The 26,121-nt window shown below is 52.7% G+C and overlaps 1 protein-coding gene across 1 annotated transcript in view; it reads left to right on the top strand.

Annotated features, from left to right (window-relative positions):
• Igsf21 (immunoglobin superfamily, member 21) overlaps positions 1 to 26,121 on the top strand; it is a gene marked incomplete at its 5' end in the record, with an annotated part of 221,340 nt that overhangs the window by 77,481 nt on the left and 117,738 nt on the right. The window contains 1 exon segment of the mRNA XM_005409806.2: positions 15,722 to 15,834. Coding sequence (XP_005409863.2) covers positions 15,722 to 15,834 — 113 coding nt within the window.

Genomic DNA, 26,121 nt, shown 5'->3' with positions numbered 1-26,121 from the left:
TAGCTCACTTGAGGTAGATGTATCTTGCTGTAAATTATACCTATCAAGGGGAATAAAATTGTTACAACTGTGGTAGCATCAACCACATAGTGAGTGATACATTAGCACTCTTCATCTATTATCTCTGACCCTGGGTGGTAGGCATCATGATTCCTACTTAATAGAGAAAAGGCTGACGTATCAGCCAGGTGTGGTGGTGTATGCTTATAATCCCAGCACTCTGGGAAGCTGAGGCAAGAGGATTCTAAGTTCAAGTCCAGCCTGGGCAATTTAATGACTTAGGGAGACCCTGTCTCAAAATGAAAAAAAAAAAATTTAAAAAGGGTTGGGGAGGTAGTGAGAAGGTCCTAGGTTCAGTCCCCGGTACTGAAAAAAAAAAAAACAGAAGCTTTGTATGTCCAAGAGCCCAGCGTTAGCAAGGCAGGACAAGACCTCTGCCTGCTTTCTTGGCTTGCTCCCGCCCTCTGCTATCAGAAAGACCACCTGATTGGTGTTGGTGTGTAAGCCACAGAGTTGTCATTCTTAGTATCCCAAGTTGCGCTGGGCCTTTGTTGGAGCTTGCCTTGCCTATTCCTGAATTCCCGTCACTGGTGACAGACTGCCCCCAGGCCTTTTTGTCCCCACTGTAAGCAGGCAGCTGGGAAGGATGGGCATCAAAAGTCTCCATCCACCTGGCCCTGCCCGCTGCTCCTCACCTGACCCATCTACCATACGGTGATGCTACGGGGTGGCCTCCAACAGGAAGAAGCCTGCTGATGAGTGCATCGGGCCCAGTCAGCCTTTGGTGACAAGCAGGCACTCTATAACCGAGCAACTGTAATAGGCTGATGTTTATCTTGCAGGATGTGTGCGTTTAATAAAGTATTAATATGAAGCCTAGATTGCTTCTCTTGTCAAGCGGGCAGAGCGAGGTTACAGAGGCGGGAGAAGCTGGGGACTCCCCTGGGAGGAGGACACCCCAAAGATGCTCTGCTTGTGAGCCCAGGCTTCTGCTCTTGGCAGAACAAATGCATCTGCCCAAGGTGACTGTAAATAGGATGTCTCTCACGGGGTTCCTGTGTTGCAAATCCCAAAACCCAAAGATGCTCTGATAGAGGATCTGTGGTGCGGGGAAGGTTTGGGTGAGTGGCAGGTTAGGCCCACTTGGGGTGGGGAACTCTTTAGGGAAGATGTTCAGCCATCCACATTTCTGGCCTCAGATCCTGGCCCTGGTGTCTGGAGCCTCTCTCGGCCATGCCAGGGGCTCCTGAGTCCACATGCACACCTTCTGGAAGCTTGCTTGTCCGCCTTTGCCCCGGGCTTTCTCAACCTCAGCACACTTAGCATTTGGGGCTGCGTGCTCTTGGTCGTGGGGACTGTCCCCTGCCCTGCTGGATACTCAGAAGTGTCCTTGCCCTGTACCCACCACTGCCAGTAATACAGCTCCTCAACAATCGTGATGACCACAGATGACTTTAGCAGTTGCCAAATGTCCCCTTGGGGTCAAAAGCCACCGCTGGTTAAGACTGATTCTGTTTGGGCAGACTTTTTCTTACAATTGCTGGGGTGAGATACAGAGGCCAAACCTCCCCAGACGGGGTAGGCTGCTTCCCTGATAACGGAGCTGCCGAGCATGAAAGGCTGGTCTCAGGGGCTTTGATAATGTAAAATGAACCCGTTCCCTGGTTTATCATTAGGAAAACTCTGTTGCACCTGTTTATTTAAAACTGATGCAGGTTCGGAGCAGACCCGCACCTCCTTCAGAACGTGTCTTCAAATATTCGGGTCAAGGAAACAAAACTTACTGAGCAAATTCCCTTTGCAAATCTCCAGGCCCTTCGGTGCTCAGATGAGACAATCCAGCCTAGCGCTAGCTGCTTTTTTGGGAGAGAAAAATAAAAGACCAAAATAATATTAAAGATTCCTTTATTCTGCCTTTAGCATCTGAGCTTCGGCAATTAATTCTTATATGCTAAAGGACTTCTGTGTTTATGAGGCATTATTATTTAATGTGGGCCTATTTTAAATTGTAATTTTTTCATTAAGTTGCCTCGTTTTACTTATTAAGACCAGTTTATAACCTAGCTTAGACTTTGTCCCTGAGTAATAACTATTTTTCTTTTAAAATATTCTGTAATAAGCTGTCATCCATATTTTAAATTTTATTCTGTGTCTGCGATGCCTTGCTGTGGATCATGAGCTGTTCCTCATGCTTTGGAGCAGGGCTGGAGGACTGGGGTAGCCTCTTCCGCCTTGGCTGTGGACGTCTCCAGGCCGGAAGTGAACAGCTCTGTAGTGACCGCTCACCCTCTGCGTTCTGGGGATTGCCGGAGATGGCCAAGACACTTGAGCCTTCTGTCCTGAACCTTTTGGGCAGCATCCCATGATGTGATGGTCCGCTGGGAGAAAAGCAGCTGGGGCTGTGGAGAAGTGAGGGGGCTACAGGCAGGGAGCGAGGGCCAGGCCCTCCATGTGGACAGTCTCCCATTCCAGCTGCTCCACGTGCTCCTTGCCTGGTCTCTCCCTCCCTAACACCTGCGTCCCTAACAAGGAAAGATCATTATTCCCATTTGGCAGAGAAGGAAACTGAGGCTCAGAGCCATGGAATGGCTCATTTAGGTTGCAGGGCCAGCAGAGTTGGAAGCCGTCCCCAAGTCTTTGATTTCCAAGCTCCAAAATCACAGGGTCTCAGCTCCCATGGTCCTTGACCACATCCCACACAGAGGAGACCAGCCCTCCCAAGGGTGCTTTTCAGAAGCACCGCCCTCTCTGTTTCTCATCTGATATCACTATTGTCCCGAGAAATAAGCACCATGAGCCCATCTTTCAGATGGTAGTAACAGGGACTCGCCCTCATGTCCATGGCAGAACGAAGGCTAGCCCACACTGGGTCCTCTGCTTCAAGATCAAAGCTGTTTCCTTTTCTCCCACCAACCCCTGCGGCTTCCCCATCATGGTTGACCCTCAGCCCCACCTCCTGGGCGCTGGGCCTGCAGTAGGCACTGCAGAGACAGCCACAGCAGTCAGGGCTTCTCTGGAGCATCCCGTGGCATGGCAGCGTCTCGCTCTACTTCCCTTCTGACTGCTGCAGTGGTGTCTTGGATGTTGGGTTGACCCAGGGATAGAGAACTGGTCACCTACCTGCAAGGACACAAAGAAAGCTCCAGAGGGTGGTGGCAGACTCAGATGAAAGTCAGACACTGGGGTAGTAGCAGGGTCCCAAGCTGTGTGACCCACAGAGCTGAGGTCCAGTCTTAAAGTACCTATTAATCCATTTGAGGATCTTGGCTAAGTTCTTTCTTTTCTCTGAGACCTCAGTTTACCCATCTGTATAACACTAGGATTTCCATTCTAGACCATTACACCTGTTTTGCTCTGATTGCTTTGGATTGAGGAACTGCTTTGAGAATCCATAACAGTGTGGCCATCCCCGTTCATCGATCAATTAGCTTATCCATTCATCTGTTCATTCATTATTTTTCCCACTGAGAGCCCACTGAGCACTTTCTATGGACAGCATATGAATTTAGTGCATTGATGGAGTAACCACTAAACAAACCACCCCAAGTCTCTGTGGTTTAACACAATGATGCTGAATTTTTCACTCACAGGCGTTTACCTGGGGACCAGGGGTAGACTGTACCCCCTGCAGTCAAATTTAGAGTGGGAAGTCCACAGCCCAGTCAATTAACTAGTTTTTTCCATCTTATGACTCCTCTTCCTCCAGGTCCTCAGAGCCCTCTTCTCTCAGATAGCAGGGGAGAGAAGGGGTCTGGGAGAACATGGGAAAATTCTAAGGGACAGGTTGGAAAGCCATATTGCCCTGGCCAGGATTTGGTCACACGGCCAGGATTGAGTCATACGGCCAGGGTTTGGTCACTTGGCCAGGATGTGGTCACATGGCCTTGCCATATAGGAAACATACTCTGGAGAACGAGAACAGAGTGTGGGGGACACATAGTCTCTGTGGCCCTGGGGGTCACACAAGGCCCAGAGTGGATATTGTGTACCAGATAGATGTAAAGACAGCTTTGGACCCCAGAGTGAACTCAGGTGCGAGTTTGGGGCAAACCAAAGACCACAGAGTCTGTGACTGGCAGCTCAGCTGTGCACCGTGCCGGAATCTATGCCTTTGCCTTGTTGTCAGTGCAGGACTCTCTGCTTTATGTCCCTAGTCAGTCACTTTCCCTGGCAGACACCTCAAAGGCCAGAGGACTGACTGAAAGTCTTGGGCTCATCCCGCCTCAGTTTCTCTCACCCCTAAAATGGGAAGAAAGTTCAACAGCATTGGGGTCTGCAGGTCCCTGGAGGAGCAGCAGGGGTGTGCAGAGGGCCACAGAGCCGGCTTCCTGAGTCTTTTTATTAACAGTGTAACCACATCATTATCAATAATGAAACACAAGTTAATAATAAATAAACAAACTAATGATAAATAATACATATGTCATGCATAATATATTATACTCCAGGGATTCTGAACATCTATTGCCTCTGACAGGGGGAGATTTGATTAGCCGGGTGGAGATCGCAGAGGGGCGGCCCTCAGAGGGGTTTGGGAGGTCAGCACAGGGGACAGGCATCTTAAGTGTCACGTTCATCTCTTTCAAAGTGTGTGAGTCCTGGTGGTCCAGAGCCGATCTGCCCTTCTACTAGGGTTATGAGAACCAGGAGCCCGCTGGGTGAAAGGGGAGGTACCCGCTCCTCTTGGCGGTCTTTTGTAGCTCAGATTTAGGGTGGGAAGTCCACGGCCCAGTGAAGCAAACATTCAGTCTCAGTAGAATCAGATGGCCTGGTCTAGGCAACCAGCTGAGGGTATCTGCGACTTCTCTGTCCAGCTGCAGATACATGCACTCATTCAGTCTGCCCTGTATGCCAACCAACATGGCCAGAAGCAGGGAAACAACATGGCCAGGGCAGGGAAATGGAGACTCGAGACAGGGCAACAGGGACAGGTATGCAGCCTTTCAGGAGCTCCCAGCCCACTGTGGGAGACAGACTGGCTAAAAGGGGTGCTACCGTGCAAGGAATAGGGGTATGGGAGTTGCTCTAAGGGGGGCGTTATTCCAGATTTGGAGGTACTGGGTAAGTGAAGTTGGGTTTGCTGAGAGATGCCCCCAGGGTAAATGATGTCTGCACAACAAATTGAGGGTGGGTGTTGCAGGTAGAAGCAACGGCTGGTGCAGACCCAGGAGCTGTAGGAAGCCCGACATCTCTGTGGGACCCTAAGTACATCAGGGCAGCTGAGGCTGTGTTAGCAAAAGGCGGGGGAGCAAAGGATGAGCTAAGGACAAGGCATATCCTTGAGCTGTCTAGGGGTGGGAGATGGCTTCACCCCCAAAGAAACGGCAAAGAAGATCCAGATGGGAGCGGGCAGCAGTTTGCTAGGTGGCAACATGGTGCGTGCCAGGCTGGGGCTGCACAGCCCACAAAGCCCCTGGTGGGCACACTGAGGCTCATTCAAGACTTCGCTCGGGCAGCATGCCGCTTAAGCAGCTGGGGTGTGCCAGGCACTACACAGAGAACTGGAGGTGTGCACCAGGCCCCCAGCTTGAGGAGCGCCTAGTCTGACGGTGGAGACAGACACACAAAGAACCATCTGTTGTGTTACGGGGGAATGCAGATGGGTTACGACTGAGATGCTTATAAGGGCCTGTGAGCCTGGAGGAAGGAGGATCAGACTGAAATAAATCAGAGTGAGGGGGCTGTGGCATTGAACCTGGAAGGACATGGACAGTTTTCCCTGGATGAGCTCAGAGGACAAGGGGAGAGCAAGAGGAAGAGAGAGGGAGAAAAAAAAAAAAAAACAGCATGGGTCCCAAAGGAGAGCTTGGGCTACGGAAGGGCCGGGGCAGGGTTGCAAGGTGGCCAAGGCACAGTGTGAGACTGATGGAGTTGGAGGGGCCTGGAGAGGTAAGCTCATCAGGGACCCAGCTGGCCATGACAGACTCTGAACTTGGTCCTAAATCGGAAGGCAATGGGGCAGGGAAACGGAATGGCATTAACCACAGAGGGGGCGTCCTCGGATTTGCATTTTTGTAAAATCACTGAGACTCCAACCAGGTAGGGATGTTAGGCAGACAAGTCCGCGGGCTGGAGACAGGCAATCTGCCTGTCGGCAGGGTCCTGGGGAGAGATTTCCCAAACTCATGCAGCAACGGTGTAGAGCGGAGCATAAAAGACAGTTCGGGGAGCTATTGGGGAGGCAGAATTGATCCATCTTCGAGACAGATGAACAGGTAACTTTCAATGCATTTTTCAGTGGCTTTCATCCCTTAAAAGGCCCCCTCCTCCCCACCTCCCTGCCAGTAAGAAGGCGGATGGTTGGGAGCTCCAGTTAGTCCAGCGTGGAAGGGCGTATTTCACACACCCCTCTGTACCAGCCTGGAAGATATGGTTGTAGTAATTGGTTTGTTGTAATAATATTTATTACGATAGTAATTATGCGGTACAGGAGCCCTGGGAGGCTGTCATCGTGGCTTCGACGTGGTATTTATCTTCGTGAGATAGGGGTGACCTTTTTTCTTCATGAGTGGTGGTGCGCAGAGCTCTCACTACCACGTGGAGATAAATCCCAGACCCACCACAGGGGGAGGGTGGCACGAAGAATTTATGTGGCCCTCTTGCCCACGGTCCACACTGATGTGGCCTTAAATCCAGCGCACAGAGGCACTGCCAGGCGCAGGACCGCCTGTGTGTTTCCACCGGCACCTTGGTGTGATCCGTGCTGATTTAGGGCTCTGGAGTTCTCTGCACATCACTTCTGCACCCACAGACTGGGATGGGGCTGAGATTCTGTCCCCGCTCTCAGGAACTCCTAGTCTGGTACAGGCGCAGCCCCTGTCAGGGGATAGAAAAGTGGATGATTTGTATTCCTTTCATTCTTTATACTCATCTGGCATCCGTAAGTGATGATCCAGGTGACACATGATGGGCACTTCTGGGGCAAAGTCACTGGTCTAGAGCTGATTAGAGCACTGTATGTCAAGGGTGAGATGGAATATTTTGGCCAGCCCAGCTTCTAACTGTCCTGGAAAGGTTCTCAGTCCGACATCCTGGCCCAGCATCCTCATGTCCTCTGCTGGATTTGGGTGTGAAAACGGTTTCAGCCACACATCATCCTGCTGCCTGGTGGTGCGTGCAACGTGTTCTGCTGCTGTAGTGGGGGTTTGATCCTGCTCCACCCCAAGCCAGACTTCTTGTGTTCTTTCTGGTCCCTAGCCCTGCTACACACCTGAGCTTTTGGCTTCTCTCTTTGGAAGTCAGAGGTAGTGGGCTCCTGTGAAATAGCAGGAAGGGCACTAGACTCAGAGTCCAAGGGCTTGCCAGCCATGCCTGGCATTCAGTGGGCATCAGGAAGTCATTCTGCACCTCTGAGCCTCAGGCTTCTCATAGAAGGAGGACACAGCCCACAGGGCAGAGGTGATCAACACATAACCGTCGCAGACGTCCTTTGGAAACTGCCAAGCACTAATCACATGTTCATTTGTTCATCTTATTTTTAGTCGTTTGACAAATATTTACTGAGCTTCTAAGAGGGATCAGGCATTGCTCTAGAGTCTCAGGACAAAGCAGTGATTCAGCTACTCCAAGTGAAGGACTTCTGAATCTGACAAGATAGAGTAGTAGTAAAGGCCAGGCTGTCTTCATCTCTCGTTAGTTCAACTGAAAAAGCTGGCAGAATGTATGGACATCTCTTTGAAAAATCTGTGAAGTAAACACCACAGGTGGATTGGAATTGGGAGTACCACTAAATTTTTAATTTTTAATTACCACTAAAATTTTGAATAGAAATAAAACCTAGAGTCTCATCAGGTAATATTTAAAATGTCCAGAATACACACAGAATAACTAGATACATAAAAAAGCTATGGCAATCTCAACTCATATAGGCGAAGACAATGTGCTGACCCCGGTGATGAGGTCACTCCTATGATGGATTCATATGATGAACTTATCCGACAAACACTCTGGACAGTGTTTGTAAAAATGCTCAACAAGTAATCCAAAATCATGTTGAAACAAATATCAAAACGGAAAGGCACAGCAAGGAAATAGAGGATAGAAAAAAAACCAAATGGAAATTTTATGAGCAACAAATACAGTAATGAAATAAAACGTTCCCTGGATGGATTCAGTAGCAGATTAGAGATAACAGAAGAATGCATTAGTGACCTTGAAGATACAATCGATAGAAATTAACCATTCTGAAAACAGGAAAAAAGATTGAAACTCACAACCCAGGCTGGGAGAGGGAGAAATATCAACAAAATATAAGCAAAAAAGTGGTGTTATTTTTTTTTAAAATAGGATACAACAGGGTAAAAGAGATAATAATAGGGGTGTTGTTATATGTATGAGTTACACTAGATAAGACCTCTCCAAATAATGTATGAGCGGACAAAAACTGAGGAGTTGAGCCTTGTATCTAGGGAAAGATGTGCTGGGAGGTGGAGGTGGCTTGTGCAAAGGTCCTGAGGTAGGGGCATGCTTGGGGTGCTCAGGGATCAGCAGAGGTTGTCACAGGACTGAACAAGATGAGAGGGAGGGGAGATGAGGCGGTGGAGCAGGGGTGGCCAGGGCTCCTGTTGGCAGTCAACGTAGTTAACCAGGTACTGTATGATGGTACCCTGGTCCAGGGAAGGAGGGAGGGAGTGTAGAAGGTAAGTAGTGGGATGCTGAGTGTATTTTACAGACTTGCAGGCCTTGCTGGCAGTGTAGAGGCGAGGAAATGGAGACTCCAGGGAGAGGACTGGCTGCTCGGAGCTCCCTGAGGTAGAGGGAAGGAGAAACATCACTTCACATTAGGACCTTCCCTTTGCGGGGCCTACAGGCATCCAGGGGTGCACCAGGCAGTGAGGTGGTGCCCCACAGCCCAGGTTCCCCACCCAGGACCTTTGCAATTCTCTGGTACAGGTTCTTGGCTAATCAGAGTCCATGAGCCAGCCGTGTGGGGCAGCGTGAAGAGCCAGGCTCTCATGCGATGCAAGCTCCCGGCCACCTTCCTTGGTGAGAAGCTAGGGAGGCAGGGTGCCAGCTCAGGCGAACGTCATAGGGAGTAGAGGGCATTGTTGAGGATGCAGCAGGGGCTTCATCCTGTGACCCTGTGTCTGCTGGTGTGGCGTCACCCCCGATGGTGGGCACCGCTGTCATCTGCCCCCAGGTCCTGCCGTCAAGGCTGCTATTCACAAGCTCCTCCGGTACCAGGGGCTCCTGTGCCTCTTGTCCATAGCGCCCAGTGGTGTACGGTCTCCACTCTGCCCTCTGGGCTGTCTGCTCACTCAGCACCGACATCCTGTATCCCATTGTCCGGAGGAAGAGATCCTGCCTGGGCGGCCACCCGGCGCCCGCACTATTGATCGGACGCCTTGCGCTTGGCCAGCAGGAGAGGCTCTTGGACACTAACAACCACCAACAGCAGGCCAAGCGGGTGGGGTCAAGAGGCAGGCTCAGAAGCCCTTGAGGTGTGGGGAGGCCCTGGGCTTGGGCTACCTCGGAGGAAAGCACAGGGACAGGGTTCTGAGCATAGGCCACTGTCACAACAGAATGGTCAAGGAACAAGCAGAATCAATTTGTCTTTGTCTGATCCAGGCAGTGGTCTAGGCTCTTGGGGGATATGGAGATGGGACAGTTTGTGGCCTTGTGTCATGGTGCATACACCCCAAATAGGGCATTATAAGCAATTTTCGGGATCCTGGGGTCAGAGTCAGGGTGCCTTGGGACTTCAGTGATCCAGTGAGTTAGGGAGTTATTTAAGGAATAGTATTTTCATGAATCCTTGAAGGACAAAGTTACCAAAGCAAAGAGCAAGGCAGCAGGCTTAGGACAAAGGGGACAGCCTGTATGCAGGCGCGGGGGTGACAGAAGTTGCGCCTGAGGGAGCGTGAAAAGCGGCAGGAACTGGATAAGAGTGTGGGTGACGGGTCTGAGAGCCAGGCGTGGGCCGGACCTCCCCATAGAGCTCATGAGCCTTCCCCCATGTGCGGGGGAGGCTCCTGGGGGCCCTGCAGGGTCAAAGGAATGAATTTTAGAGACCCGATTGACGGGGTGGGCGTGAATGGTTGCAGGAAGTCCAGGCAGACTCTGGTCTCCTGGTCTCAGGGAGTTTGTCCTTCACCACCGCTGCCACCCACTGAGTACCCAGGAAGCTGCTGGGAGGAGGGGACCGCAGATCCTGAAGGCTGCTCACAGCAGGGGTGGTTCCCCTCCTGTCTGAACAGCCCCGGAGCTGTGCTTGTGGACAGGTGCAGAAGAGCGAGGCCAGGTTACACTCTGAGGCAGCTTTGGGCAGAGGGGCCATCTGTCATCACCTCATTAGGCAGTACCTGGCTCCTAAACATCACTGTGATATTGCTAAATGTATCTTAACAGGAGCGGTGTAAATGCTGTCAGAGATAGAGGGCAGAGTGATGGGCCGCGTGGGATAATGAACTTCTTAGTTAAGATGGATCCCTCTCCGCGCCTGATCTGCATCTGGATACCTGGTGCGGCGGGGCTCACGCATGGAGGCTGATTGGTGCCTCCATCAGGCCTTGTCTAGCTGGTGGCCGCATCCCTGGCTGATGTACTTCTCTGACAAATGGGGTGGAGTTGTCTCAAGGTGGCAGCCTTGGCCCCAGACCTGGATCCAGGCTCAGTTAGCATCTGTTGTGGGATTCACTAGGGCAGGAAAGCCCTAAGAATTGAGTTTCCCCCTCATTTCACAGGTGGGAAAACTGAGGCCCAGAGGAAACTTGCCCGAGTTCCCAGAGCTGGTTAGCTGCACAGCTGAGAGCAGAACCCATGCCCCCTCTGCCCTTCCCTGGTCCTCATGGCCCTGGCTGATGGGTGAGTCCCTGTGCTGCCCCTGCCTGCTCAGCTGCGCTCTCTCAGAGGCCCAAAAGCTCCACTTGGGGAGGCAGCTTGGACCTCAGACCCCAAATTCAGACCACCCTGCTGGAGACCCTGTGGCTTGGGCCTTCTTCAACTTGGATTTTTTTTTTGTATTGAGGATTGGACTCAGGGCCTTCACACTGAGCTACATCCCTTGCCTTTTTTATGTATTTATTATCTTTTAATGTTTGAAACAGGATCTTGCTAAGTCATTAAGTTACCAGGCTGGCCTCAAATGTGTGATCCCCCTGTCTCAGCCTCCCAGAGTGCCCACAGCCAGGATCTCTCTGAGTTTACGCCCCGTCCCTCATGGGGCAAATTCCATCCGGGCCTCCAACTTTAACCCCACTCGGGATGGATGCTGGCTGAGCTGTCCCCCCGACATCCTCCCAGACTGGCATCCAGATGTCTGCCTGCTGTCCTGGGACCACCCTTCCTGGGCTGGACGGTGGAACACTGGAGAGAGTGGAGGTCAGGGGTCAGAGGTCAGGGTCAGATGGGTGGGGCTTGGGGGCAGAAGGCCCTGAGTGATGCTTTGTACCTTGGACCCTGATTGTTCCTGCAGCCCCAACGTGCAGGAGGAAACCGAGTCCCACAGAGGTCATGTGATTCAGCCAGTTGACTGCTAGGTGGCAGAATGAGAAGCCTGAGCCAATGACTGACCTCAAGGCCGGGAGCAGGGGGCACTTGTGGGGCACAGGAAAGCAGGAGAGGGGGTTTTCAGAAAAAGAACCTGTGCGGTTTGGGGGGAAATGATGAAATTTTGTGAAAGAAGAGCTGGAGGAATGTTAATCACACCTAGAAGAGAACCTGCTTTTCTTTTGGGAGACACCTCTCAGCTGTGAACACCTGCTGTCCCTCTCCTGTGTGGAAAGGTGGTTTCTCACCTGGGAGCGGGTGCTGATGGGCCCCATCGTAAGCCCTGCCCTGCACACCTGCTGGAAGTCTCTGCCTCCCCACTGCAGACCTGAGCTCAGAGCCTGCACATGGCCCTGCTTGCCCTGACCTTGTGTAGGAAGGGCCTCGGTACAACGTCTCAGGCCCTGGCCACGGGCCCTGAGGGGTTAGGGTCCCCCTCCACCTGCTTCCCCAGCATCTGGTGTGTACTTTGGGGTCTCTCCTTCCACCAGACCTGGCCCAGGCCCTGCAGCGCTTTCCTGCCCCTTCTGAGAGCCAGGCCTGTGCCAAAGACACAGTGCCAACCAATGGAACTGCCGATGGGCGCTACCCCCCAGAATTGCCCAGTGACCTCTATATGTCATGTGAATCGGCTCTGAGTGGTGGCAAGACGTGTCAGGAAGAGATTAGCTTCAGAATCGGACAGACCCGGGTTGGAATCCAGTTAGGCTGCGTCCATCAGTGTGGTCTGGTGCTTCCGGATCTGCAGAGCAAAGCCTGCTGGTGACAGAGTCGGGTGCCCAGGACCCACAGGGCTGGCACCCGAGAAAGCTGCAGAAGCGCCTCTTGTCATCCTCCGACTTTGATGCTCTGCCGCTAGTGATGGAGCTCACCATCCAGAAGGAGTGGCAGATGGGCAGACAGACAGCCACACTCCAGCGCGACAGCGCAGCCATCACGGCGACGTCGTAGGGAAGCTCAGGTGGCTGCAGGAGCCAGCGGACAAACTGGGGGTGAAGTGCCGGGTGGGAGAGAAAGAGGGAAACAAGGAAGGAAGGTAAAGAGGAAAGAGAATAAAAGAAAAGAGCAAGGGATAAAAGGAGGAGCATGCGTGCTGGGGAAACTAGACCGTGCCATGGCCAAGGAAGGACTTCAGCCCTCAGAGGGGAGGCTCCCACCTCCCTGCAGCCTTGTGCCCCAAGCCATTAGCACCTTGTGGGGCTGGGGCTGGAGTGCCCAGCTGCCAGCATTTCTCCTGTCCCCTGACCTCCAGGACTCCAAGCACAGGTGTCCCTGGAACAGGAGGCACGGCCGGGACGGCCTCCACTCACAGAGATGTTCCCCAGCCTCTGCTCCCCGGGACTTGCGAGGCCCAGGGTGCAACACCGGCAGAGCCACTCCCTGCTGCAGTGCTGTGCCGGAGTGAGTGCCCCCTGTCAGTTCACACCGCAGACCCCTCACTTGCCTCAGTCTGCTTGAATCCTGCCTGATGCTTTACCAAAGATGGGCTACCGAATATGCAAAGGTTCAATGCTGAGAAAAACTTCCTACCATGGCTGCAGCCTGGAGTGTCAGAGCATGTTGCACACCCCTCGGCTTCAGGGCCTTTGGACTTGTGATGTCATGGCTAGAATGCTCTCCCCTCAACACCTACGTGGCTCACACCTACACTTACCCCAGCCTCCGCAGAGAGGCCTCGGGATGGGGGGATGGGGTAGGGGCTTCCCTGTCTAGAGCCCCCCCTCCCACATCACTCTTTGTGGCTTTCCTGATGTATTTTTCCTCACTACATGTATCGCCACCTGATCTCTTCTCCATGAATAACTTGATTATGGTCTCCTCTACTAGAACATCAGCAGCACCACGTCCCCAGTGTGGAGAACATCTTGGGTTCAGGGTAGCTTCAATCAAGCTTTCTTTGTGAGTTGAGGAAAGACAAGAAGAAAGAAAAGGAGAGATGTTCTGAGAATCCTAGAGGGAAGGGACACATTTCCTTTTTTTTAAACTCCGTGTTTCTCAAAATTAGTTGACAATAAAAATCACGTTGTCTGAAATCTCGATCACTCCTCCCTGTGCTCTGCACACTGTGGGGAAAATGGCGTTGTCTTAACCTGCCCCGGCAGCCCACTCCTACGCCCAGCTGCTTTGCAGCAGCCAGCGGACAAACTAGGAGTGAAGTGCCGGTTGGGAGAGAAAGATGAAAGGAAGTTCCAGGCCATGGGACATGGCTCCTGGCCACACCTGTTGTGCAGGCCTCTCTGCTTCCCACTGGAGTGCTCAGTCGCTTCAGACATCTGCTGCACCTGCCAGTGGCTCTCACACTGTCACCCGGTTGTCAGAGCTGCAACCATCCCTTGGTCCCCGGCCCCAGACTCACACCGTGACTCCCTCCTGGCTTGCTGGCTCTGAGACCGCCCATCCTCCCCTGCTGGCTTCTGTAGCTCCGACGTGGCCTTTCACTACTTTCCGATGGCGGGGAGCTGTCTCTGGTCCTGAACCCATCCTCATCAGGACTGACAACCGTGCCCGCTCTTACCTGAACCTCTAAGGGTGAGAGAATGGGGAAGGGCAGAGCCCCCACCCCTCAAAGGTGAGCCAGGTGGTCATTGTCCCCCAGAAGCCCTTGCTGGACCTCCCCAGGCAGGGCTGGTGGGAAGTGGGCAGGTTGCAGATGGGCAGAAGCAGTCATCTCTCTCTCTCTGTCTCTCTCTCTCTGTCTCTCTCACTTCTTTCATCCCTGGAGAGGCTGTGATAGCTCAGTGCTCATTAAGGGAACAGAGGAGCTAGGTTTGAATCCCAGCTTTGCTACTTACAGCTGTGTGACTTTGGCAGTTTCTTCATCTCTCTGCTTCCCGATAGAGCGTGGGAATCATAATAGATCATCTGGCTGAACCAAGCTTCCTTATCCCCTCCTCAGCCCTCACCTTCCTCCTGCCTCCGCGTGGCCCTCTGAGTGGTGACCTCTTACCCACTGGGTCCCCTGGGAACCACTCAGTGCCCGTGTCATCCCTGTTCCCCAAATCCTAGCCCATGGCTTGCTCAGAGCAGCGGGTAGCAAATGGGTTGGATGAATGCAGCAAGGAAGAGCAAGAATCTTGGTTGTACCAGGCAGCTGGGTCACTGCTTTCTTGAACCACATGGGCCTTGGGGCTCACTGTGAACTTGACCTCAGCCTAAGTTCCAGATCATGGGACGGGGTGAGCCCTGTGCCCGAGCCCTTTACCCCGGAACCTGGTCCTGAAGCCTTGGTCTGTGTGTGCAGTTTCAATCTCACTCCAACTTCCAAATTGATCTTCTGTGGGTCGATTCTTGTTGGTTTTTTCCCGGAGCGTTGTACCCATTAAGTTCCAGGCAGGGGTCAGGCCCCTGGGCTCGATCTGCTCAGGTTGCCTGCACAATTGAAATCCCCGAGCCCATCCTGGCTAGTTTTCTCATTAAGATGATTGGACTGGATTGATCCATTCGATCAATGGTCAGACATCAGTGTGTGGGAGGCCGATCGGATGAGCCCCGATGATCAGAACGAGGTTCCTTGAGTCTAAGTGTGTACCCAGCCCGCTAGGGGAGAGAGTGGTGGCCCACAGGTCTCAGTGTCCCCAAGGTGTGGCTAAGCCTGAAATCCCATCCCCACTACAGCCCAGGATTGGACCGGGCCCTCCCCAGGGACAGAGCATGTGTGATGGGAACTCTGGTGCTGAGGAAGCCGAGGGCAGCCTCCTGAGACTCTCTTCTTGGAATTTCACTAGAGGAGTGGTCACAGAGCTAGGACTCTGGGCTCGGGGACCCTGGCTGCAGAGGGCAGAGGTGGAGGAAGGGGTCTCAGGTATAAAGCAGTTTGGAAACGCAGGGCTGGATGCACTGTGGTATTTGCATTCCCTGTGAGACCTAGCAGGCTCCTCACACACATCACGACTCCGAATGGGATGGAGGCACAGCGCTGGCCCAGAGCCCTGTCTCGGGGTGCCTTGTAGACCTACGCTGGCCCTTCCTGGAGATGCTGCCAGATGCTGCCCTCTGGGAGATATTCATCCCAGAAAAGGTGCTCTTGGTTTGGGAGCCTTGGAAGCTAGGAGGTGGCAGGAAAGGAGATGCAGCGATTGGGAAAGAACACGAGCGTCTCCAACCTCCTCAGCAACAGTCACAGAAGAACAGCACCCCCTGCAGGGGTGCCGCAGCCTTTCCTCCTCCACGTACCCTCTACCTGCCTGCCTGGTCAGCTTCTGCCCTCACCACGCCTCTCTCCTTTCCTCCGCAGGCTACCTGACCGTCAACATCGAGCCTCTGCCCCCGGTGGTGGCTGGGGATGCTGTGACCTTAAAGTGTAACTTCAAGACAGATGGCCGCATGCGCGAGATCGTGTGGTACCGGGTAAGTCACCATTACTGTTCCCTCCAGGCGAAGGTTGACAGCAGGGTCCCCAGAAACCCCGGACACACTGGCTATGTCCTCAGCCCCGCCGCAGACCCGAGCAGTCCTGCGCCCTCTGCCAGGTCCTCATCCTGTGCAGATGCCCTCCTGAAAGACTAATCACCTTGCCTGGCCTCCTGTCTGTCCTCAGGACGCATCTTGTCTGACCTGGCTCCATACCTGTGTCCAGGTCTGAGAAGGGAAGCGTTGGAGATGAGCAGGTGCCCCTGTGTCCAGAGCCAGGTGTCAGTCACAGGAAGGACTGCTTTGGCACTTAGGCATGTGCGGGCTTTCCAAGCATGGTGGAATCTTCCTGGATCAGGACAAGGTGTTCAGCTCTGTATTCTTTTTGCCCTGGGCTCAGAGAGACCCAGCTGGCACTGACACTTTTCTCTAAGGTGTGTGAGGTGTGCACACACAAGGTGCCACAAAGAACTCCCTTTCTACCATCCAAGCCAGGAGCAGCCAAGGCTTTTTGTTGAAGCCCAAGACAGTAAATATTTTCCTCTCTGCTGACCATGTAGTCTTTGCTGCAACTTCCCCCTTCTGCCAGTGTACTGCAAAGATGCTCCTGACAGTGTGCGAATGAGAGGGCACGGCTGCGTGCCCGTAAAATGCCATGCACGGACACCAAAATTTGAATTTTGTATAATTTTCACGTGTTGCCAAATATTCTTCTTTTCCATGAGGCGGAAATTGTTCTGAGCTTGCAGGCTGTACAGAAACAGCCTGACTGTCGGCTGACTTGGTTTGTGAGCTGTAGCTTGCAAACCCCTGATCTAAAACCCCGCCGCTGTAATCTTTGCAAGCTGGTTCGCCCTGTCTTCACATGAAGCCAGTGGGGCAGCCAGTCGAGTAGAGATACTTAGAGGGAGGAGCAGGGAGCGGGAGGAGGGCAGAGAGTGGGTGCCGTGTGGTGATTTTGAATGTGGAGTGGGCTCCTCTCTGCCCCCTCCCCGGGGGCTTCATCTGGTCCCACCCTCAGGGAACGAAGGGTCAGAGGATGTCCTGGGTACCTGCACCGCTCACAGCTTCACTCAGAACTGCTGTTCTCCTCCTTGCTCTCCTTGCAGTCTTGTTGGAGTCACCTGTCCTTCTGTCCCTTCCTGCGTTTTCAGTCTTTGACCCGTCATTGGCTGATTAGAGCTGTTTGATTGGCTGGGATCTGTGCTCCTTTGAAAACCAACCCTTATCGCAGCATTGTAGGTCATTTTGCTTCAAATCAGCTCCCTGTACTCTCCACCAGAGCCCCACAGGTGTGAACCTGACCTCAGTAGCCTGAGGGTCCACCTCCAGGAGGGTGGCATCCTGGGCCTAGAGGAAGTCGGGGTGTGTGTGAGGCAGGGCCAGGAAGTACAACCCCGGGAGGCGCGTTCACAGGATATGGGAGCTGCTCGGCTGCCACAGGCTATGAGCGTCTCATTAACACCTGGCAGAAAGAAAGGGATAAATTAACTCCAGCTCAGTGCTGGTGCTGGGGCCACATCCCTACCTCCGCTATCTTCAGATGTGGTCAGAGGGAGGGGTGGTAAGACAGCAATGTGGAAATGGTGGGGCAGATCGCTGGGTTAAGATGGACATGGGAATGCCAGGGCCCCCACCAGCTCCCACCGCCTAGAAGCAGCTATCCTCGCTCTGCTTTGAAATGGACTGTTACTGCCACCCTCACAGCAGTGACAATGCCCCTGCAGAGGCAGCTACCAGTGGAGGGACAGGCTCAGGGCCAGGCTGGGTCCCGGGCAGGGAACTAGGAGGATGGGTCCATGGGGCTCCCCTCTGTTCCCGAAGATGTGGGGAGGGCTGGGAGGGCAGAGCTCACTGGCCCCTGGACTGGACCTCCTTGGACCTTCTCCACCCCTGTCCTGAAGTCTGTTCTTCCCGCTCCCACCTCTGTGGCCCTGTCCCAACCTGTGATGGCACTGATTGCTTGAAGAATCAGTTGTATCTCTTATGGGTGTCAGACCCTGCATATCAGGCTATGGTAGGCTGCACTAATTAATTTATTTTATTTCATTTCACATCCTTTGACTGAGGGCTTCTGGAGTGGGGGGTATGCAGATGTATGCAAATCACATGCAAATCACCCACTGGAGCCAAATACCAGTACCCTTTTGATTCTGTAGCTGGACAGAGGTGGTGGCTCAGCTGACTGGTTATCCTCCTTGGGACCAGGGGAGCCCGCGTGTCCTGGCTGCGACAGGGAGGAAGGGGCAGAGGGCGGAAGGAAATTCCAGGGACTTGGCTCTATGCTGCCAGCTTTGTCTTTGCCTGCTGCTGCCCTGGCTTCTTTCACCAGTCGCCTCTTTTCCCAAGGAGCCAGCTGAAGGGAGAGCGATAAGGGTCTGCAGAGGTAGCGGCTGCAGAAGCCAAGGCCAGGGCAGGGCCTCTAGAGGGGATGGGAGAAGCAGCAAGGGGAGCCCAGCCTTCTTCTCCAGCCAGACCCTTTTCTGACCCCTTTTCCCCAGCAGACAGACCCCCCCCCCGGGCTGCCTCCTGCCCTGTCCCTGCAGCACCCGCCCCCCCAAACAGCAAGCTGCCCGGTGCTGTTTGTTTTCTGGCCCTGTGCTTGCTTCCCTCCCTGGCTTCCTTCCCCCAGACTCTGAATGAGCTTACAGAGCCTGGCTTGGAAGGAAATGAATAGATCACACAGGCCCAGCCAGTACCGTGTCTCCAGTCCCTTCAGGAGGGAAAAGCAGGGCATTGTGATGGGCCCGCTGCTGCGCGCTCAGCCCGGCGGGCTCACAACAGCCCGGAGCATGTGCAGATCCCCGCGGCCGCCCCTCTGGTCCAGAAGAGGTTATCTGCGCAGGAGGAGCATCCTTGGCTTTCCAAAGTCATGGGGATTGGGTTGGATGGTTTGGAAAGTTGGAGGAGCCAATAAAATCATTGGAAGCAAAAGGGATCACCCCGCCCCCCTTGGTTCACAAGCCTTCCGGCTGAGCACTTGGGTGGGGAGAGGGACGGAAAAGGAGCAGGGGCCTGAGGCTTGGATACCTTGCCCTGCAGTCTGGCCCACTGAGAAGTGGCTGAGCCAATTTGTAGAACAGATTCGAGGAAGCACGCACGATCAGAGCCCCTGAATCTGCCTGGTCCCTTGTGGTAGCCACTAGGCGTTCATGGCTGTTGCAATGTAAATTAAATTTAAAAGTAAGGTAAAAAATTTCCTCCGTCAAGTCAGCCACATCTCCAGCGCTCACTTCGCCATGTGCAGCTCGAGGCTGCCACGTTGGACAGAGCAGAAACAGAACACTGGCATCATCTCAGAAAGTGCCATCCCACCCTGGGCTGCTGTGGAGACTCAGGTGTTTTCCCCCTGTGGTTTCTGGGATATACTGTGCGTGCCTGACAACAGAAGAGCAGTGACGATTCCATGAGCCTGCTTTCCTGGCAAACGCACTCTGAAATGAATGTCAGTAAAGTGGATTTTCTTTGTTTGGTAACCTGCCATCATCAGACTGGGGCGGGGTCAACGGAAGTGGTTATCATTCTCAAAAGACTTCTCCGAAAGCACACAGAAGATGCCAAGGGAGCCGTCAGGCCCTGAGGGTGCTGGGTATTGTTGTCAAGCCCTGTCCAAGTTAAGGATGCTTCACAGCCCTTGGTACAGTCTCCCCATGATTTTTCTGCTGCATGGTTCCTCTCCCAGACGCGGTGTGCACTGCGCATGCACATGGCTCTATCCCATGTTTGGCCAGTAGGAGGTGCTCATCTGATGAGCAATCTACCCTAGCTTCGAACATCTCCAAGCCTTCACCTTGAGCCAGGTGAGCGCTGATGCATTATGCACATCACTACAGTTCCTGGTGGGTACCAGGCAAGCTCCATTGTTAATCTTATTTCTCAAATGAAGAAACTGAAGCCATCCAAGGAGACTGTGTGTCAGTTAGCTCACATTGCTTCCCCTGACTTCTCCCAGGAGTTCTGGACACGCCCTTCATGATTCTCCTTTGTGGGACCCTTCTTGAGTGCTAAGTTGGTCATGGCAAACACTTGCCCCTGGACTGTAAGCATCTCAAGTACAAAAGCTGTATCTTTTCCCCATTATCCCAGGTGTGATCTAAAGTAGAGGGAATGATTACATTTTAAACATTTATTACAATAAAAGCCATCATTAATCTGTCTCAAAATCCTCTCCTCCATTCAAACACATGTATCCCATAGTTATTACCACGTTCTGAAGCAGCTCTAGAAGTCCTCTTTCGTGAGTGTCTTTCGTTCCTCTGTCCTGGCTGTCAATGCCCTGAATGGATTCAAAATGTTTACCTTCCATTTTGTCTCCTCTTTTGTCATTTTGTCTTTGGGGAAGAGCTAGAAGTCACAGTGGCAGATGCAGTGAGTGAGGTGGGTGAGGACATGCTGCAGTGTTCTTGTGAGCCTGCCTTTCTTGTATGGCAGTTGGTAGCAGCATTCACTGTGGGTTTTTTGATACCTCGTGAAGACATTCACAAAAGAGCACTTCCAGAACTGCTACAGAAAGTGCCAGGAATGGTGGGATATGTGTGTTTGAAGGGAAGGGAAATATTCTGAGGGGGATTAGTGGCAATGTTGTATGTTTTACTGTAACAATTATTTTTTTAAATTTAAAGGTACAATATATTTTTTATTAGCCCTTGTATTTCTGACACCTACAACAGAGTCACTTCAGGACATACATGTTAAATCAACAAATGATAGAACCATAAAAATGTAAGCACAGGTGTGTTTTTATACACAGCACTGCCTGGGCCGCTTCTCTCATGGGTAGGCATGTGTGGATGGTCTTTAGATACCGTCTGTCTGGGGGAAGTGTGGGTTTTGAAGACCCAAGGGTCTTTGTGGAGTACTGGAGAAGAAAAAGGGAACATTTCTTGTTAGGAAGCTTTGTCTAAACTCATTTAGTTGAGGGTCACCTGCCCAGCAGGCAAAGCCAAAGGTTTGTTTATATCATAGAAATCCATTAAACAGCTACAGAAAATCATGGGAATTTAACCTTTCATAGCAGTTTTTATCATTCAGTCTTTGTTTTGTCGCCTTCCTTCACGATTTGTTCCCAAGAGCTGCTGTGAGCCTGGGTTACAAGGCCGCAGAATGAGCCGGAGATGAAGATCCACAGGCAGCGATAATGGCCCTGCTTTCAGTCTCCCCTTATCTCACCTCCTCACCTTGTTGGGAGACAGCAGTCGGGGTGTTTGTTTTGTGGTTCAGGTGGTGCTACCTGGCCAGGCACACAGCCCCCAGGGGCTTCGGGTGGATGCCTCTTTGGAGAACGTTGTGGTTGCTATGGGACATTAGAGGAGAGACTGAGATGGCAGGAGGGGAAGAGTGAGGGAGAGAGAGGAGACTTAGTTATCAGAACACCTGCATGCACCGGGTATGCCGGCACACACCTGTACTCTCAGCACTCAGGAAGCTGAGGCAGGAGGAACGCAAGTTTGAGTCCAGTCTGGGCTACAAAGTGAGACTCATTTTCAAAATCCAAGTGAACCAAACAAATAAGCAGATAAACTTGAGTTCTGGGAGGTTGACCTTGGGAGGTGATGGGGCCTTCTTGCATTTTGGAAACATAACCTGAAACGGGGCACGGAAACACATCCTTGGCGGGCTTTGATGACATCGTGTCTGCAGCCAGACGAGACCATTGTGGTGCTCACTGTGGCATTTGTTCTGTGCGTAGTTTTAGACATTGTGCTGTTCTGCTTTGTGGTAACTTACAGGATCCAGAGGCGGGTGACTGAGTAAGAGTGGGAAGTGTTTGGGGAGGACCACCAGGGTCGGGTTCGGCGAAAACTATCTGACCACCTACATTCCCCACAGGCAACGGGAGACAACACTTTAAGCCGGCTCGCAATGTTGCTCCTGTGTGGTTATGTTGCTGAACTCCCTGGATTTCAGTTCTTGGAAATATCATTATATCGTTAAGCCGTTCAATGGATCTTGGCTCTCCCTGAAGCGGGGAGATATTTCAAAATGTCTTTGCTGGCGTTGGCTTTCTCTTGGTCTCAGCCCCGATTATGTTTTGTTGTTTGAAGAGAAACAGAAAAAGATGATTATAAGGGAAAATTACGATCCAACAATGCTATAAGAACAAGAAGGGAAGCACACTCTGGAGGGACCGATAGACACCAATGCCCAAGTCCCAGAGAAGCTGACTGAGATAAGCTTTGGCCTTTGTGGCTCAGAGCCCAGGCTGGAAGTCACTAAATCTGGCTGTTCTTTGCTTACCCGCCCCCTCCAGTCACATCCTAACCATGGGTTCCCAGGCCCTGCAGTTCCAAGATCTGGGGGAGGGAGAGAGCGAGGAAGACAAGAGCCAGGGCTGAGTGGGCTTAGGCTCCTGGCCCAGGCCTCCCTCCCCGTCCCCAGTCTCCCAACAGGCAGGTCCTCTTGGATGATGTGTGAGCCATGCCCGGTCTTATCACGATGGTCACTTCTAAGGAGGCATCTAAGATGTTAAACGGAAGTATCAGGACCTGGTTACTTTACCCAAAGAGCACTGCTGCATGGGGAATGCATCATAGGGCGAGGGCAGCAGGCAGAGGCATCACGCTGGAGGCTGTTCAGGCAGGAAGTGACAGGGCTAGTGGCGGTGGAGAGGATGGAGAAGAAATGCCGCTTAGGGTTTGCAGGTAGAGCCTACAGGGCTTGCTACCATGTGGCTGATGGGAAGGGAGATTCAGGATGACTACTGGATTTGGGGCTTGGCTGCTAAGTGGGGGGGAAATGGTGCTGTCCCTGAGACAGGAGGACAGGAGAGAGGAGAAGGTTGGAAGGACAGGTGCCAAGTCTTCACACAGCCGTGTGAGTGGGAAGCACCTCCAAGGCATAGAGATGGAGCTATTTCAATAGTAGTTGAGGCCACAAATCTGAAATTCTGGGAAGAGGTCAAGCCTCTGGAATTCTGGGAAGAGGACCTCACCAAGGTGCATACTGAGGATGGAGATTTACACATGGGATTTCTACTTGGGGATTTGAATGTGTTCCCCCAGGTTTATTGTTGGAGATTTAATTCCCAATGCAACAGTATTGAGTGATGGGACCTTTAAGAGGTGATTAAGCCACTTGGTCTCAGTGGATTGATGCTTTAACCACAGGAGTGGGGTAGTGGTCACAGGATTGGATTCCTGATGAAAGGCGAGTTCAGCCCTTTTCCTGCTTTTCCATGGACTTGTGATGCCTTTCTCCATGTTAGGCTGCAGCAAGACCCCCGCCATATGTGTCCCATTCAGTGTGGACTCCTCAGCCTTTGGAATCATGACCCAAACAAGCTATTGTTTATCGATTATCCAGTCGCTGATTTTCTGTTCTAATAACACAAAATGGGCCATCAGAAATATGGATGGTATTTAAAGCCAGTGGCTTGGAGCCGATGACTTTGGAGAGAAGAAAGCAAAGAAGACCCGGCACACTCTATAATGTCAATGCAGAAAAGCAGACCAGCACAGTGGCCGAGAAGGAGCTGCCAGCAAGACAGGCACCAGGCTGGGAGAGTGGGTGTGCACTTCTCTTTCCAGAGAAGAGAGTCATGAGAGACTAGCCCGCTGCCTCGGTGGTACATGCATGGCTTGAGACCACAGAATGATCATGAACTTGAGCTTGGTGCCGTGGAGCCCACTGGGACCTGGGTGGAGAAGATTCTTTGGAGGGGCAGAGGGGGCAGAAGCAAGGCTGGAGGGGCTGTGGGAGCCCGGAGGACCAGTAGTAGTGTGGCCTTGAAATTTGGACTCTGAAAGTGGTTTAAGCTTCAACTTCTGGGCAAACCTTTACAGGCACCATAAAGATCTCATCGCCCCCCTTTGATCCGCCTCATATTAGCATGTCCTTCACAACTGCCACGTACGGTGTCGTTCTCAGATTTCCTCAGCCCTTTCATTTGGAATGAGGGGCCACTGGCCTCACTCTTCTCCCTGAGAATAGGAAAGTGGCTTCTAGAACATTTCGGACACTCTAGAGCAATCAAGCATGCACTTGGTGTTGGGAGGAAAGAGCTCTGCTCTAGCATTCTGTTAACGTGGTGGTTTCCACACAGGATGAAAGAGCCAAAAATACAAAGGACAAGGTGGGCCCCCCTCCCCTTAGGACACAGCTTCCAGCCCAGTCCTGCATCATTAAGTTGTTGAGATCTATTTCCTCATCTGGCCAATGGGCTTGATCGCACCTCCCCTGAGCATCTCACAGTGATTTGCAGGAAACAAACGAGACATCCCGCAGAAAGTCATTTCCATCTCCTGCGCGCCGGGGAAGTCGGCCCCACTTGTATTACTTCGTCCCCTCTTTTCCGCCTGGCCAAATCTTACTCATTCTCTGCTCTGCAACACCGTCTGACCCTCTCGCCAAGACAGAATTAAGAGACGCCCCTGCTGTGTTTCCTCAGCATTTTGTACATTCTTCGATTAGAGAGCTAGCACCTGGTACTTTAGCTATCTGTCTTTGTGTCTCATGCTGAGTTTATTTATCTGCTTTTCCAGTGTGTGCTGCAGTGATTGGCAGGCGCTGGACCCGGGTCCTTATGTGGGGTCTTCTGGATTCCTAGGATGACATAGCTGGGCTTCTGGGGATGCTGAGAAGCCCAGAAACTATGCCAGTATGCTGTGTGCTTTTATGGGGTAAGGTGGCTGAATATCTTCAAAGAGCTCCTTGACACCCCCCAGAAAAGCTCAGGGACTAGAGTGACGATTATCAAGGTATCTGCTGGATATGGAATGTGCAGGGCCTTGTTATCTCCCCCTTGGGTCACCAAGGTCCATACTTAGGATGCATCTAAGAAATTCAGGGCCTATGAGGAGGAGGCCTGCCATCCACCAGCCCTCCAGGGATTGCACTGGGGAAGGTGCCACAGGCAGCCCTGGGCGCAAGGAGCCACCACTGCCACCCGGGCATTGGGATCAGTCCAGACCACAGCTCAGCCAGCCGCCATGGGTTTTTGCACCGATGCCCTTGGACAGGAAAGGAGATAAGAAGGGAAGAAAGGAGAGGCTGCTTTGGCAGCACATCACCGCCCTTCCTGGCACGAGGGGAGGAATTTCTGACCAGAAAAATCTGCCTGTTCTTGGGGATTAAGATCAGGTTTCTGATACTGGCAATGAGATCTTTTCTCTGCCCCATATGGGACTGATAAGAGCCCTTGGCTTCCTAACTCTCAAGAAGGGGAGCCAACAATTGGTTGGGCTCCCACATAACAAGATGTCCTATTGGACCACACATGGACTCCACCAGTAACGGGCTGTCCCATTGGGTGATCATGAAAGACAAAGACTAGCAGATTGAAGGCAGAAAGGGTGATAGCTCGGCTCGGTTGGAGAGTGTGTCCTCCCTCACCAAGTACATAGAAGAGAAAAGAGCCAGAACCTGGGGCAGAGTGCCCTGCTTGAGCCATGCCTTGGGCAAACCATGCCCCTCTCTGAGCACCCAGTAACACACACGGCAAAGTAAGATGGTGTCTATTGTATGTGCTGCCTGGCCCCCTCCTTGCAGCCAGCCTCCCCTCAGTCTTTTCCCAGATGACCTGTGCTGGGAGGGGAGGGAGTACCTCCTAGGTCAGGGCACCCCCAAGTGGGCTTGGACGAGTCTTCATCAGGGGAGGGAACGCTGCCCTGAGCCGCCGCTGTGGGAGCCTCTGAGCCAGCGGAATCAGGGAGCTATAATAAGCCCAGAGTGTGATTCCCAGCAGTCTCTGCCCGACTTACGCCCTGCTGGGTTTAAATGACAAGGGGCTGACTTAACTTGTCGGAGAAGGATTAAAGGTGAACTTCCACTCAGCGCACCAGTGAGATAAAATACCACGACCCGAGTGAAGGGTGCCGCGAGAAAACCAGCCCAGCCTCCTCTCCTGCCTCAGTGCCTCCGCCTCCTCCTCTTCCCCTAGCCCGGTTCGAAGGCCCACAGGGCAGTCAGCCTCTCCTCGCAGGCAGATAGACACAGCCGTGCACTCTCCTGGAACACACATTGGATACGAACGTGACCACCCGCCCTGCCCTGTGCTGCGCAAGAGCTCCCCATCACCTTGAGGACCAAGTTCAAGGTCATTGGCCCCACACGCAGGGGGCTGGATTCAATCAGGGTTGACCAATGTCTGCAGCCTCACCTCTCACCGTGCTCCAAGTGGGCCTGGCACCCAGATCCTAGGGCTTATCTGCAGCTCTCTGAACGGGCCGGCGTTCTTTCCCCCCTCCGTGCTGATGCATGTGCCACTGCCATGCCCTCTCCACCCTGCGTCTGGAGAACTCCAGCTTCCCCTCCCGGGTTCAGCCTGAGGTACTCCCTGACACCTTC

This window comes from Chinchilla lanigera, unplaced genomic scaffold (assembly GCF_000276665.1).
Source record: "Chinchilla lanigera isolate Chin_1 unplaced genomic scaffold, ChiLan1.0 scaffold00126, whole genome shotgun sequence".
Lineage (NCBI taxonomy): Eukaryota > Metazoa > Chordata > Mammalia > Rodentia > Chinchillidae > Chinchilla > Chinchilla lanigera.
The sequence above is the reverse complement of the archived record's forward strand: the minus strand, read 5'-3'. Positions and strand labels throughout refer to the sequence as shown.